We start from the raw sequence: 15,939 nt of genomic DNA, 5'->3' as shown, positions 1-15,939 counted from the left end.
CAGGGTATGAATGAAGCGTGGGTTTGACCAAGTGTGAGGGAGTGAAATGATGAAATTAATCAGAATTTGGCGCTGAAAGTTTTCGAAAACAAAAGAGAGCATGATTAAGAAACCTGGTGGGTTGCGTTAACACAGCTTTTGAGTGTCGAAATTTGAAAAAAAAAACGGTGAATTAGTGTAAAGGGGAAACACAGCGAAAAGAAAAAACACAGAATTGGAGATTACCAAAAGCTTTGCTTCAACGCGTTAATTGCGCCTCGTGATGTGCCAAGTTTTGGATTATTTTTTTTTCCCGCTGTTTTCTTTTCTAATTCTCCAATCATGCCAGGTAGGACCAAAAAAATTAATTATCTAAATCAGAGAAATTAAATTATTAGTTTATAAAAAAATATATTACTTTTGTTTTATATTCAAAATATACGATTATTATTTGTTTTGACCGTTTAATTTATATTTTTAAAATTTTCACGGAATGAAGTAGGGACCAGGTAATTTATTTTTGCACATGGAAATTCTTCAATGCGTTCTCTGGCATGGTTTATTTAATAGTTGTAGGTATTTGTGAGGATTGGTTTGGGGTGATATGTAAAATTTGTGTCATTTAGTTTTAGTGTTGTGTGATAATTTGATAAAAACGTTTTGAAAAAGAAAATACAGCGTGATATAAGGAACAATCTATGGACTTGTGGAAATTATTTGTTGAATTACTAATTGACTCTATATTTTGTTCAAAATAATTATATTTATTAAGCTTTTTCTACTTTTTTGCAATTTTAATTGATAATTAATAAGTGATATTTTAAAATCATTAATAATTTAAGATAGTTTGCTTTATATTTTTTCAACCAAACTCTTTATTAACCAAACAAAATTAATATTTTAAGAAATATACATAAAGTCAAATATATATATATATATATTAATGAAATTTTTACTTAAATTAATTATCTTTTTAGTAAATCAATTTTTCTCATCTCTAAATCGTTTTTCATCGAATCATCTATCAACATTTCACTCATATCTAATAGAACAAAATAATCCTAAAGCTTAAAACAAAAATAAAATGTAAAAAAGAAACAAACGTGTAAAAGAAAGAAGTAATGTTGTTAGAGATGTCAAAATACGTTGGAACTCTCGAATCAATCATGTCCACCATAGGTTTGGGTTGAGTTTGATTGAATTTTTTTTATAAATTTTAATACGAGTTAATTTTTTACTCAACTCATCCGGGTTGAACCCGTGGTAAGTCAGATTGGTTCACAAACTCACAAATAAATATCACCTAAATATTTTTTATTATATTAGATTTTGCATTAGGTTACATTATATTGTTTTTTTCAGTCAACACATGAATAATTTATATTTTTAGTGATTTTGATTTGTATTTGAAATTTAACGTTCTTTTAAATTATATATTATATTAAAATTTATTTACATTTTAATCATAATTATAATTTATTTTTTTTAAAATTAAAAAAAAATTATTTTTTTAATTAAGTGAATCAATAAACTAATCTATTTAATCTGTGATTGGAATTTGAATTTTTTTACTCAAATAAATTAAATTTAATTAGCTCACTAGATAACAAATGGAAAACAAACCCGTAATATATCTGGTAATGTTACTTTATAAATTTAGCATAGGAGTGATAAAATGTAATGATTAGTCTTATGTATTATTAAATAAATAATTTAAAGGAGACGGGTTTCTACGGAAAGTGTCACATCATTTATTAAAATAGTTGGCATTAAATAGCTCGTATTTAATATAATATAAAATCACATAAAATAATATTCGTAGAAAACATTTATCATAACGAGGCTGATGTATTACATCTTTAGAGAAAAGTTGCTCTAAATTATTTGTCTTGCAAAATTAATCATACATTAAATGCTTTTAGGACTAGAACCAAAAGATTTTGATAACTTAGAATACAAACAAATTTAGACTCTTGCATAATTGAATATACCTCTATATACATTGAACAGATATTATTCAGGTAATAAAATTATTTATCATTTTTTCTTTTCTTTCTCATTTTCTATACTCTTTAATTCAACTCAGTTTTGTCTTTTAAACGAAGACTTACAACAAAAATTTTATATGAAAAACATGAATAAATTTATATAAATATTTTTTTCTAAGTGTAAATGGTTTCAAACCAAATGTAAACATATTCTCTTTAAAAACTTTTAAGACTAAATATGTATTATTATAGAAGTAAATTTGAGACTAAAAACTTTTATGACTAAACGATAAACTTTTTATTTTTGGTCAAATCGTTAGTTATTTTATTATCGAAAATCTTTATAGAAATAATGTGAACATGATTTTATGTTAGAATAAATTAATAAAGGTGCATTTAAGATATTGTATATTTTGGAGTATGAAATTCTTAAGGCATAAGTTAATACAGAAGTATATGATGTATAAATACAATACGTGTATCGGATACAATATGTATAAGATACGTTGAAATGCTGATTATGAAAATAATAAGACATGACATGTGATATATGTATATTAAAAAATATACAATTTTATTTTTAAAACATTAGATATATATGATTATTCTTATGGGAATTCAATTTAAAAAAAAAATGTATTAAACATTTATAAATTATTGTCATCATAAAAATATTATTGATTTAGATATACTTCATTGATAAGTGTCTTAAAGTATCTGATGCAAATAAATGTTAGACACAAATATATGACACAAATTGAAATATTGGTGCAATATAGATAGATGTGCTGTTACTTTTGGAAATTCAAACTCTTCTCATTGTTTTAAAAGTAAAGTGGCAAAATAGACACTTTGATCTTGACTTTAAAAACGAGTCATGCCAGACTAATTATTATATTGGATTAATTAATAGATATATTATTTTTAATGGATTAATTAATATTTTTAATTGGATATATTAAAATATTATTATATTTTACATGTTAAATTATTGTTATAATTAATAATTAAAACTTAATTTATAAATATTAATAATTTAAATTACAATATTCTTGCATATGTACATCTTTAAAATAATATAATATTGAAAAGTCAAATATTTAAAATATTTTTCTTTTATTTTAAGTTAAAAAAATGTTGATAGATGGGTCAAAATAAATTGGTGGACCAAAAATGTGAACTTAACCCTCTATTTTGGATGGGTTAATGGGTTGTGACCAACTTTGTGATGCCTATTTAAAAGACATTAACCTCAACTCTCAACTCTTAAATGATATGATACTATTAGATGTATCACAACAATAATCTCTTATCCAATATTATCTATCTTGTTTTATCATGAAAATCATTTCTAATTCTATAAAAAAAACATTTAATATTTTGTATATATATTTTTTTTGAAATGGTGTGTGGTGAGAGTAATTTGCTTGGTTTGAATTATCTAATTATTTCACGTGTAACTCACACCGATTCAAAATTCCGCCGACGCTACGATAGCCATCAAGGAGCACTACAACACAAATAAAAACGTGCTACCAATTCACTTGAAATCTCTGTATTTATCCTACAAATCCAACACTTATACGTCGAATATTTGTATCTTTCAATCATGTTCACCCACGCACCCAATCTTATTCACACAAAAAAATATATTTTCATAATTATAGTTGGATACTTTTCAACAATTTTATTTTAATAAAACAATTCAAAATGTGACTTCTACTCATGTATTATATGAAAAATTCAGTTGAGTTGTTATTCAAAACGATATCCACCACTGTAATATATATATATATATATATATATATATATATATATATATATATATATATATATATGCTTAAATATTTTTTTCGTCTTTATTTTTGTAATATTTGTAGCGGATGGTCTTCATTTTGACATAATATTTAAAATGGTCCTCATTTCTTCCAAATGTTTAAAATAGTCATCATTTTCGCAATTCGTGTTTTAGTTGGTCCTTTTTTGTGACTCTATTTAAATCAGTAACGTAATACACTATACACTACGTAAAACAAACAGTGTCACCTGTAGAGTGCTCCGTTACTGATTTAAACAGCATCACATAGGACCAAATAAAACACGAATTGCGAAAATGAGGACCATTTTAAACATTCTGAAAATGAAGATGATCCGCAACAAACACTACGAAAATGAGGACGAAAAAGATATTTAAGCCATATATATATATATATATATATATATATATATATATATATATATATATATATAAAATACACTTTAAAGATTGATGTTAGAAAAGGAACATGAACAGCAATGATTAAAGATTGTGACACAGAATTCGATTGTTGTATACGAAATGGCGTGTCTATTTTTAAAATCTGAACATTGGCTATGATTCCACGCAAGTGAGCCATTATTAGTACTACACGATTCTATTCACCACAAGAAAACACAATGGCACATGATTGTTACCATTTTGTGACAGTGGTAGTAAATGTGGTATTAAGGTTGTGCTAAAAATTCTTGTGGAACAGAGCGAACTGCTAATGGCATTCTGACTTCATGTGACCCATCTTCCCAGAAGAGGTAGCCAAATGAGAATCTGCTTTGAATTCGTAGCTTCGAAGAAAAGGTTACCTTGAATTTCATTTTCTTTCTTTTAGGACCAAATGTTAAGGTTGATGGCACAACTGTGACAGATACGCCAATTGGAGCTTCAACACGAGCAGTGTAGATAGATTGAACTGGGCCAACATTAGTGACTGTTCTTGAAACTGTGAGGGGTTGCTTCAGCTCAGGAATAACGATAGAAGGGAGGTTCATGTTTAAGAGGTACTTGTGTGATTTATGACATTTGGTAGGAAATCCTGTTAAAGAGCTTATGGCAGTGTCGTTGTAGTCCATAGAACAAAGGAAGTGAATGTAGTCTGAGGTTTTCATGTCGTATACCAGACCAGGATCTGTCACTTTGTTAGCATCAACATGTCCACCACCGTAGTCAAATGGATCAGCTTGTTTATGTGGTGCTCCCTCGGCCCAAATGTATTGATCGTACTCATTTTTCAGAGAAGCTTCAGAAAAAACACAGGATGTAAAATGTTCTCTTCAATCTTAATCAGTTGCAAAACGAGCAAGAAGTACATTTTACCTGTTGTGACAAGGGCAGATTTAATTGCTGCGGGGCTCCAAGTTGGATGAACAGTTTTTATAAGTGCAACAATACCAGAAATGTGAGGGCATGCCATGGAAGTTCCTGACTCAAAGTTGAAGGTAAGGGGCTGCAACTTTTTTGATTTTGCATCAGATACCAAACGCCCAGCAGAAGAAGCAGGTGACCATGCCGCAAGAATATTAACCCCAGGAGCAGCAATGTCAGGCTGCACCACATTCATCATAAATATAAAGCTGTGCCTTTTCACAAGATGAAAAATAGGTATTTACTACATTCACAGAGGAATGAATTGAACCTTCAATACTGAAGGAGACAAAGAACTTGGTCCTCGCGAAGAGAAGAATGCCACTTCCGGTGATATCTGTTGGCCAACTACTGTTTTTGTTTTGCCAAACTTTATTACAGGATTCCTACAATATACATGCATTTTCCATACTTCATTAATTTGCTGTTAGTATGCAAAAACATAAAACATAGATGTTGTCATGTTGCAGTTACAGAGGACTCACCTAGTTGCTTCTGTGTATGATAGAATAGCTGTTCCTGTGATAAAATCAACTTGGACACAGGGTTTACTCCATGATGTATCAACATCTTTAGTGGGAAACTGAGCAAATATGAGACCAGAGCCACCAGCTTCTGTAACTGTTCTTATAGCAACTGTGGCTGACCTCTGCGACCGAGACTGAAAACACAGAATTGCTTTTCCTTTTGCTAAGGTGGCATTCAGGCTCCCTGAATTGCAGCCTCTGAAGAAAAATCAACAGATATGCGCTATTACTACTTTCACAGTCACGGTAGGTTCATGCAGATACCAAGCAAATAAGAACGTGTAAATTTACCTTGCGCTTTCTTCATCAGCATCCGAAGCTGCTATGTCTTCTCCCAAAACAATTGGATAAAACTTGCTCAAATCTTTTCCTGTATATAAACTCTGACCCTATATGAGGAAATTAAATATAGTACCGTGTCTGCATTGCAAACGGTTAATCTAACAAAGATGCAAATTATTAACATACAATTTGTGTCTATTTGCTCAGTTTAAGGTCTAGTTTTGCATCTATAAAATACCCCTTTTGGGCTTTACAAATTTACTTTGAATTGCAATTGTTCTGGTCAGAGTTTTGAATCTACCTACAAAGTTTATTCAGGTTTAATCTAAGAGTACATGCTTGTTCAATAGACCATTCTTCAGTCTAACAAACTTTGTTTGCATAATCTTATTAAGGTAATAAACTCCACTTTAATTTCTTAATTTTACTCGACTCAAAGTATAGTGGAAAGGAATTAAGCGAAAGATATTTTATAATATTTAACAAAGTTAGAGACTAAAATGAAATTTCTATAAACTCCATGACTAAAGTGAGTCCAGTAACTAATGCCTACAATCATTATAATATTTGGACCAAAATGGAGGCTTAGTTGAACAAAAAACTTGCAGAAATATGGGAATGGATGTAACTTGCTTCATAATTGACTTGACATGCCAATCTCATATTCATAAGGAGATGAGGATTCATTACTGTCACCTGAAAATCCTAAGCTAGGCTCGTCTCAGTAAATAATTAACTTCCTGGTCCTCGTTTGAATGTAAAAATATTCGCTTTTCATGTATTAAGTGTTTGATGAATTTTGTGGTGAAACATCACAATAAGAAAGATGAAGTACCTGTAGAATTTGATTGTTTCCGAGGATAATCCTAGATGGAAATTCTCTGTCTATGGTACTAGCAGCAACGGTAATAATCCAAGGTGCAGTGTTTATGACAGTTTGTGAATATGGACCAGAATTGCCACCAGAACACACCACAGAAATTCCCTTAGCAACAGCATGAAAAGAACCAATGGCCAATGCATCCTCAACATAAGTAGGAAGTGGAGGATCTGAGCCAAGAGATGCTGAAAGAACGTCAACCCCATCAAATATTGCATCATCAAAAGCTGCAAGAATATCAGCAGAGCTGCATCCCCCAGTAGACCAACAAATTTTGTACACAGCTAACCAAGCTGATGGAGCACCACCTCTTGCCAACCCTTTAGCTAGTCCCATAAAACTTGCATTTTCCACTGCAACTCCAGCTGCAGTAGATGATGTGTGAGTGCCATGGCCTGATGCATCTCGAGGAGACAAGTACTCCACTCCATCGCTTGTATTTAATTTACCAATTTCAGCTTCGTATCCTTTAATATACCAACGTGCCCCAATAATTTTCCTGCCATCATATGAAAGATACCATTTAAGGTTACATTTTCCACCAAAATGTTCAAAGTAGAAAACATAGATGTAACTTGGAGTTAGGAAAAGTTGAGATTTGGAGCTTATTGAGTGCCAAAGTTCATCAGTGGTTGTAACTTGAACATCTAAAAAGGAAATTACATGGCTAGAAGTAAATTTTTAATGAACCTGTTACAAGTGGAGCGGTCAAAATTTTCTCCTCCTTGGCAGATACCACGCCAGTGAAGAGGAGGATTGTCCATGTGTTCATCTCTAAAGCTCTCAGACTCTGGCCAAATACCTGAAGAGTAAAGAATCAATTAAGTAATCACAATCTCATTTTATGATGTTAACATGCACAACATGCACCAATTCCAAACTAACCAGTGTCCATGATGCCGATGATGGTGCCTCTTCCGGATTGACCCCTAGAAAGAGCACCGGTTATTATTTCTTGCTTTACGTTCAAAAAGTCCCAACTTCTTGTTGTGTGAAGACTGAGAATTTTATTTGGAATTACACGGACAACCCCTGGGAAATCTGCATGTAAATAATGCAGACAAGGAGAGAAAGTTATTATTACTTGCTTGGGAGAGCTTTGATTCAGATATGATTTAAGTTCTCATTCTAGGAAAACAAAACATTCAAATACTCCACCAAGAACTCATCATATACAAATCCCATAGTACCCAAATTTCTACCACATTCACTCATCATATACAAGTCCAATCAATTTGACTTGCAGCCCCAACGTCTGTATTTACTTCCCAACGTGTAATATTTTACAAGCATAATTTTGACATTTTGCTAAAAAGAGAGATTGTAGTTTCTGGAATTGTCGGACACTATCCTAAGAAGCAAACTTAAGTCTAACTCAATTTTATAAAACCTCTAACTCAATTTTACAAAACCTAAGATTTATACCGACTTTGTATATTTTATATACTATAAATTTGTTATATTTCTGATCGACATGAAATGTTCAACCAAATGCTACTGCATTCGATAATGACTTTTCTTCAGATCAGCTATCTTTCTGCATGATTTCCTTAATTTGACTAAGATCTAAAAGGTCCTGCATGATGGAATAGTCCATGACTATTGCTAGCATTGGTTGGTACTTTGTGTCACGCGTCTGGGGACCACTTCCCCTTTTTATTGAGGGAGTACAAAGGTTCACATCTCTTCCAATCAAGTCTCCTTTAAAGGATAATAATGGTTAAACAACAAAATGCCCACCTTCATTTTGATCCTATTTATTTATTGTGTAGAAAGTATTTTTCAACGCTTTCACATATCCCTACTTTGGATCTAGACTCAACTTGAAATTAATTACCTGCAATGAGCCTAGCTTGGGGCTGACTTAAAACTGCAGCGAATCCAGAAAAGCCATGCTTATAGCTATACAGGATGGACTTCCTAGCATGATCTTTGCTGTTAAAATAAAAAGGAAGATATCAGATTCTGAAGTTTATTTCTTAGAAGAAGTTTCATCTCTTAACACATCTTATATACTGTCAAAATTCCAAACATCTTATATGCATCAAACTATGCAGGGTAACTTACCTTCCATGGTTTTTCTCTCACACCAAGTACACACCACATTTCTAAACTCAAATTGAAACTTCAGTGGAACAGAAACATTTTCAATGAAAAACAAGAACAATAAGTTAAAGGGAAATTAACCTTCCGAGAATACTAGATAGTATGTCGAGGTGGGAGTCTTCAACCAAGTGTTGCTCACTCTGCTTTATTCTGTTGTCGCCCATATACACAATATGGACCTGCAAAAACCAGGAACAAGAAAGAGAACCAGATAAGTAGGATGCAACCAAGGGAAAAATCAGAACATGGTAGGTAGAAAAGAAGAGAAACAGAGTTTACATTGCTCGAAGCAAAGGTGACAAGGACCCAAGATTGTTGTTGCAGAGCAAGAATTACGAAAGTGAAGACTAAATTCGAAGCAAGAGCCATGAGGGAGTGAAAGCAAGAATGAGATTTTGAAAATAGCACTGTTGTTTGAGTGATAGTTTGGCTTAGTAGATTTTGGATGGTGTTTGTAACAGTGTATGGAATAGCGTATATAGATGTCAAAGAAACAAACCCACTAAGAACCTGCTCCACCAGCACTGCAGCATTTACTCTATGGTGGGCTCAGTCTCAGCTTTTGGCTTCATCATTGATCTTGGAATCTTTGTACCTACTGTGATGGAAACGGGAATTGAGGACCATGAAAATGATCTTTCTTCTGGATTGCCACTTTATGTTTCCAACAATGTCCTATTGCATTGACTAACATTGGAATAATTGATGGTGATGTCAACTCCTTTTATTATTTATTGTTTATGATATGCATAATGTGATTCCAACCAGGGAACCAACCGAACACTTTTCTGTTTTCTGGCTGAGAAAGAAGAGGTATCAGTTTCAGTATTTGAAAGGAATTTTACTTTATTCTTGGATGAAAAATTGATCACAACGACAAAGATTCTGTACGTGTATTAATTCTAGAGGTTATTTCCATCCAAAAATCTGAGGAATTTTGGAATCTGATTATTATGTCAGAAAAGGAAGTTTTTAACAGATATTTTATGATGTATTAATGGATTGAGTGTAACTTGTGTACGTTTATGGTATTCATTGTGACAGATTATAACTCCTTGTCATCTTTCAGGAGCTGTAAAAGTTTAGGTCATAGAGTTATTGGAAGTAACCATCACATTCAAAAGAAAATGATTTAGAGCAATGACATTAGAGTGGAGATTTCAACTTTCAAAGGTAAACTCGAACTTGATGACTATGTGGATTGACTCTACACTATTAAAAATGAATTAGAGTATAAGAAAGCGTTTCACAAGGAAAAAGTAAAAAAAAAAATGTTATTATGATACTAAAGAAATACTCATTTCCATATAAAATAAAAGAAAAATTAGAGAAAATGAGACATGGACATAAGTTCTCAATTAAATTTATTATTATTATTATTATTAGCGTAAATATATGTGTTATTAGTGTCTGTACACATTTTTAAAATATGTGTGATATTATATTAATAAGTGATGATATTATAATATTATTAAATTAATATATAAAATAAAATTATATTTATTAAAAATTTAAAATAAAGCGAAATATAGAAAAAAAATGAGAGAAAAATTGTTGATAAATAAAAAAAGCAGAAGTAGACGATTTTATAAAAAGTTCATAAAAGTAACCATCAATTTTCAAAAATTTAATAAATAATTATATTTTAAAGAATAAAATTGAAATTTTAAAATGTTATGAATCTATTTATATATTGTTATAGATTATTATTATACTACTAAAAATATGCTATGTGTTTACTTTTTTTTTATGAGCAAAAATATTATTATTATTGTTATTATTATAATTATAAAAGTAAATATTAATAATTTTTATAATTTTATTATAGATAATTATTTTAACTAAAAATAATAAGTAAATTTAAAAATCGTCACACAAAAATATCAATTTTAAAATATATGATCACATATGACAAAATAATTATCTTAATTAAAAAATGTTTATTTAAATTATGAAAACAAATGTGTAAATCAAAATAAATAACTTCCTTTATATAATAATATAAATTAAATATATTAAGTTTTATGATAAATTTAAGTATTTTTTAATTGAGTTTTTATTAATTTTTTCAATTAAATATTAAAATATTTATATTTTTGATTAAAACATTATTATTTTATTATTTAATCAAAAAATATAAAAGTTTTGAATATTCAGATATACAAAAATTTAAAGAAAATCATTTAGAAATATTTAATTTTATTATAGACTTCATACTTAATAAAATCTTATTATTATTATTCTTGTTGTGATAGAATCAATAAACTATTATAGAAAAACAAATAAATCTTATTTCCCTAGCGGAGGGTATATATCCATATGATGTAATACGCGGAGCTTTAGAAAAGTGATAATTGTATGGTAACTGTTTCTATTTAAAAAAATAAAATAAAATGGTTTGAAAAGAGCCAAGTTTCTGGAGGAAGGATCCAAAGCTCTGGATATAGTTTGGAAGAAGTTGTTGGTGGCAGAGGCAGTGCTATGAGACCGAATCACTGAAACTATTATCGTGACTAGATTCAATTTTTCGTTCCTAAAACGAAGTTGATTCAATGGATGCTATCAGAAAGCAAGCCTCCAAGCTTCGAGAACAAGTCGCTCGCCAGCAACAGGTTCCGTTATTGTAGATCCTTCTATTTCTCCTTTATGTCTCTGAAAATTGTTAGAGTTTCTAGAGGTTTCTTTTATCATGAGCTATGTTCCGATGCAATTCTCGTTTTACTCCTCGCTTCGCGGTTGTAATCTTGTAGTTGTTGCTCTCGTCAAACATGACGCCGCTGAGTATTGGATCTAATCGAATTTCGTACTTGCATTGCGAAAATCAATTAATGAGAAAACGGTAGATTCAGGTTGAATTTTAAATCGGTAGCTTATCTTGCTAAGGCGGTGAAATCGGTAGCTGAAATTCGAAATCACCGCGTGTGCATATCTGAATTTCCGTTTCTTTAACTGTGAGGATTATGATTTAAACAGTATTTAATTAATATCAGTGTCTGAATTCAAAATCACCAGGCCACGCGTGTGCCTGTGGTTCATTTCATTAATGAACTGAACATAGATGCAATTTAGTAATAGCATTGGAGTTTTACATGGATAATCTGCGTAATAAATAAAGGTTTTCATTAAAGCCAGCATAGATTACGGATATCAAACTTCAGTTGTTGGAGAACAAAACTAAATCTACCTTTGAAACTGAATGTAGATATTGTCCATAGTTAGTTGTGATGATTAAGCTTTTTGTTTTTTTTCTTCCTTCTGTCTCGAATGTTCCTTTGGCTTGATTATTTCTTTCTCAATTAGCAAGGTGCTAACTAAAATTCAGAATTATTTCTATTTAGGCTGTTCTGAAGCAATTTGGGGGTGGTGGTTATGGAGGTTCAGATAATGTGGCTACCAATGGAGTGGAACTCCAGTTGCACCAGAAACTTGAGAAACTCTATATATCGACTCGTGCGGGGAAGGTTGCCTGGCTCTTTGATTTCAATTATTTTCTATTCATGTATAGTTCATATGGCAATTTATCTCTTCTTCTCTAGGCTGATAATAGCTCTTCTACTGTGTTTTCAGCATTATCAAAGGGATTTTGTTCGTGGTGTAGAAGGTTATATTGTTACTGGGTCCAAGCAAGTGGAAATAGGCAAGTAATATTGCTCTGGGAAGCTTTTATGAAAATCTGTTGCTGTTAGTTTACAAGAAATATTTTTATCGAATTCCTGTATATCGCACTTAACAGGAACAAAGTTGTCAGAAGATAGCAGGAAATATGGTGCAGAAAATACGTGTACCAGTGGTAATACACTGAGTAGAGCTGCACTAAGTTTTGCGCAAGCACATGCTCAAACGGAGAAGGAGCGTGGAAACCTACTAAAAGCTCTTGGTACACAGGTACTGTATATGTATTGATGTTTGTCTGTTGTGTATCTGTTGGGGTATGAGCTCATTGAGCAACACTTGCAATGCAAGGTTTATAAGGCTCAAACCTGATTTCACAGAAATGATGATTGGGATTTTCCACAAACCTATGTTGGTTTACTGAGTATGATTGAGATTTACAGATATTTAAGTCTTTTTTAATCTAATGCAAAAAGGAACATGCAAGCTGTGTCCAAGTCCATTATGAATAGAACTTAATAGCCTCACTCATATACCTAGTTCATGAATCTTGTTTTATATAGTGTGGTGCCTCATATTGTTGACCAGGTTGCAGAGCCCTTAAGGGCAATGGTGGTGGGAGCTCCATTGGAGGATGCACGGCATCTTGCTCAACGTTATGACAGAATGCGGCAAGAAGCTGAAGCACAGGTATTCTAGAGTTTGTCTTTCATTTAACTTATCAAAACTTGTTGGACTTCCACTTTCATTTGTCAGCCTGCTTTTTGCTGTCTGTCTTCTGTGCTTCAGTACATGTTACATTAATGATTTTATTTTGCTATTTGACGTGTAATTACTCTGTCTTTTTAACCTAGACAGGCTATTGAAGTTTCCAAACGCCAGGCTAGAGTAAGAGAAATGCCACCCAGTGCTGAGAATTCTATGAAATTAGAAGCAGCTGAAGCAAAGCTGCAAGATCTGAAGGCAAACACGACCATACTGGGGAAGGAAGCAGCTGCAGCATTGGCTGCTGTTGAAGCACAGCAACAGAGGCTAACTCTTCAGCGTCTTATAGCTATGGTATTGCAGTGTGCCCTTATGATTTTGCGTCGATTTAATGAAACTCTGGATCAGGGTAATAACAAACAAGCCATAACTTCTCATTCATCCCACATTTATTTTTTGTTGTGAAGGTTGAAGCAGAGCGTGCCTATCATCAAACAGTCCTGCAAATACTTGATCAGCTTGAGGGGGAGGTAAGCATTCATATCACTTGGTCATTTTACCATTAATTCCCCATGCAGAAGCTAAATATTCCTTTTGACGGACAGATAATTTTCTTTCGATATGAACATGATTTCATGCTATATGTATATTGATCATAGATGATATCAGAACAACGACGAATTGAAACCCCTCCTATTCCTCCTAGTCTGGATAACGACATGCCACCACCTCCGTCTTATGAAGAAGTGAATGGTGTCTACGCATCTCAGGCACATAATGGAACAACAGATAGCATGGGTTACTTCTTAGGGGAGGTTAGTACGAGCTCTTTCTACTCTCTTGGACACAGGGAAAACACCTATAGATATTAAATTTTGAGAAAGGTGAGATGACTACTTTTTTCCTTTTTAATTTTTGCTCTTCTCGCAGGTTTTATTTCCATATTCTGCTGTATCCGAAGTGGAGCTAAATCTATCAGTTGGTGATTACATTGTTGTTCGAAAGGTTAGATGAACCAAAAAGATGGCTTATCTCGCATTTATACTATTCTCATGTAATAGTGAACCCATCAAAACAGAACTAAAACAGAATTGATAATCTGATATGAACTCTGAACATCATCGATTAAGTCATTGTCCATTCACCACCGAATGATTGTTTGGTCATCTATTTATAATGTGGTTTGTGTGTCCCAAAATCAAGCTGTTGTGCTTCACGTACTAATGACTAACACAAAATTATTGTTTTTCAAGTTGGCCTGATTTTCCTTTGGTTTGTGATTATGATGGCTGTGGTTTTAACAGGTGACAAATAGCGGATGGGCCGAGGGCGAATGCAAAGGCAGGGCAGGTTGGTTTCCGTTTAGTTACATTGAAAGGAGGGAACGGGTTCTTGCAAGTAAGGTGGCTGAAGTGTTTTAAGCTTTTCCTGTTGAGTTGGTTTCTTAACCTACGAATTTTGTATGTATGTTTTGATATGTAAAAACAAATTGATTTGAGATATAGATGGAAACTTTTCCGGTTTGATTATCATGTAGACTTCATATATGTGAATATTTTGTTACCCACTTTTATTTTATTGCACTCAACTTGTTTCCTTACAAGTGTTTATGCGACTTGAACTAACCAATGTGTATTTGGGTGATCTCGTTTGTAATATTGATCATGCATCAAATTTATTTTAGTTAAAAGTGATGTCGAATTGAAATTGTTTATAATTGGATTGATGATAAAATTCAATATATGTTTTTTATTGATGAAATGTCAAGCAATCCCGTGAATGTTTATCAAAAATCGTGTTCATTGGTATTTTAAATTGATTTTGAATGATTTAATGAGAATCCGTGTTTTTGAACACATTAAAATATAAACTAGCAGTAGTATAAGAACGTTTGCGGTGGCCTTGGCTTCCTTTTAACTTCTCCTTCATCTTTTCAACTCTAGCTTCGGCTTCTTTTAATTTTTCCTTCATCTCATCAGTTGTCTCTAAGTTTCTTTTTAGAACGCCCACCTCAGAAGTTCTTTAACCTACTTTGTTTTCGTGTCATCTCTAGATTTTTGGTTGACGAGATAAGGTCATATTCAACCTTTTCTTTTTCCCACACTTTATCACAAAAAAGGGTTTGATATCTTTGATGTCTTTCATTATTATTATTTTCATTATAAATGATGTTAAAAATATTTAAATAATTATTATTCATAATTACACAATATCCTGTAATCTTCTTAAGGATAACAAATTAATTTATGAATTGTCTAATTTATTCTTAGAAAGTTATATAAAAATATTTAAAGAGACAAATTAATTGATAATTGACACAAACAATTCATAAATTGTTTTGCATATTCTTAGAAAGTCATGTTTTGCATATTCTAAGAAAGTCATGTCAAAATATTTAAGTCAAAATATTTAAGGAGATAAATAATTTCCTGATTGATAGGCTTGACCTTTTTTCTTAGTGTAATATGTTCTTCTCCAAATCATGAATCCTTGTTGATCATTTGAGTACTCTTTGAAATGGCTTCTTTCTAGTAATGCATGATTGTCATGCTTCTTGTCATCATTATCTCGGTAGAATCCAAGCAACCCGCAGCATCAATTGTTTTCAAGAGTTGGGCGTTCCAGCACTTCCGATAATCACTTGATTGGCCTTCAGACCTATTTGCCAGAGAGTTTGAGTTC

The 15,939-nt window shown here is 31.9% G+C and overlaps 2 protein-coding genes across 3 annotated transcripts; one reads left to right on the top strand and one right to left on the bottom strand.

The window, feature by feature from the left end:
• Positions 1-4,239: 4,239 nt before the first annotated feature.
• LOC114170625 (subtilisin-like protease SBT3.5) lies at positions 4,240-9,503 on the bottom strand. 2 transcript variants are annotated; one of them, XM_028056141.2, is made up of 11 exons: positions 9,220-9,503; positions 9,022-9,119; positions 8,672-8,769; positions 7,720-7,875; positions 7,525-7,636; positions 6,790-7,333; positions 5,964-6,061; positions 5,631-5,870; positions 5,417-5,531; positions 5,098-5,326; positions 4,240-5,020 (listed from the first exon to the last, which is right to left on the bottom strand). In XM_028056141.2, exons 1-11 carry the CDS (start codon positions 9,307-9,309, stop codon positions 4,452-4,454), a joined length of 2,349 nt encoding a protein of 782 aa, XP_027911942.1. In that variant the 5' UTR covers positions 9,310-9,503; the 3' UTR covers positions 4,240-4,451. The 2 variants fall into 2 exon arrangements, with proteins under 2 accessions (XP_027911942.1, XP_085524546.1); XM_085668420.1 differs by lacking the exons at positions 8,672-8,769; positions 9,220-9,503 and having other exon boundaries at positions 9,022-9,116.
• A 1,786-nt stretch (positions 9,504-11,289) lies between these two features.
• Positions 11,290-14,860, top strand: LOC114168378 (SH3 domain-containing protein 2-like). Its single transcript, XM_028053163.2, has 10 exons — positions 11,290-11,552; positions 12,279-12,401; positions 12,508-12,577; positions 12,674-12,825; positions 13,141-13,242; positions 13,411-13,611; positions 13,725-13,787; positions 13,917-14,072; positions 14,188-14,262; positions 14,562-14,860. Exons 1-10 carry the CDS (start codon positions 11,493-11,495, stop codon positions 14,676-14,678), a joined length of 1,119 nt encoding a protein of 372 aa, XP_027908964.1. The 5' UTR covers positions 11,290-11,492; the 3' UTR covers positions 14,679-14,860.
• Positions 14,861-15,939: the final 1,079 nt, after the last annotated feature.

This window comes from Vigna unguiculata, chromosome 11 (genome assembly GCF_037176805.1).
Source record: "Vigna unguiculata cultivar grain cowpea cultivar isolate G323 ecotype 2 chromosome 11, ASM3717680v1, whole genome shotgun sequence".
NCBI lineage: Eukaryota > Viridiplantae > Streptophyta > Magnoliopsida > Fabales > Fabaceae > Vigna > Vigna unguiculata.
This window is presented reverse-complemented; position numbering and strand designations above follow the sequence as displayed.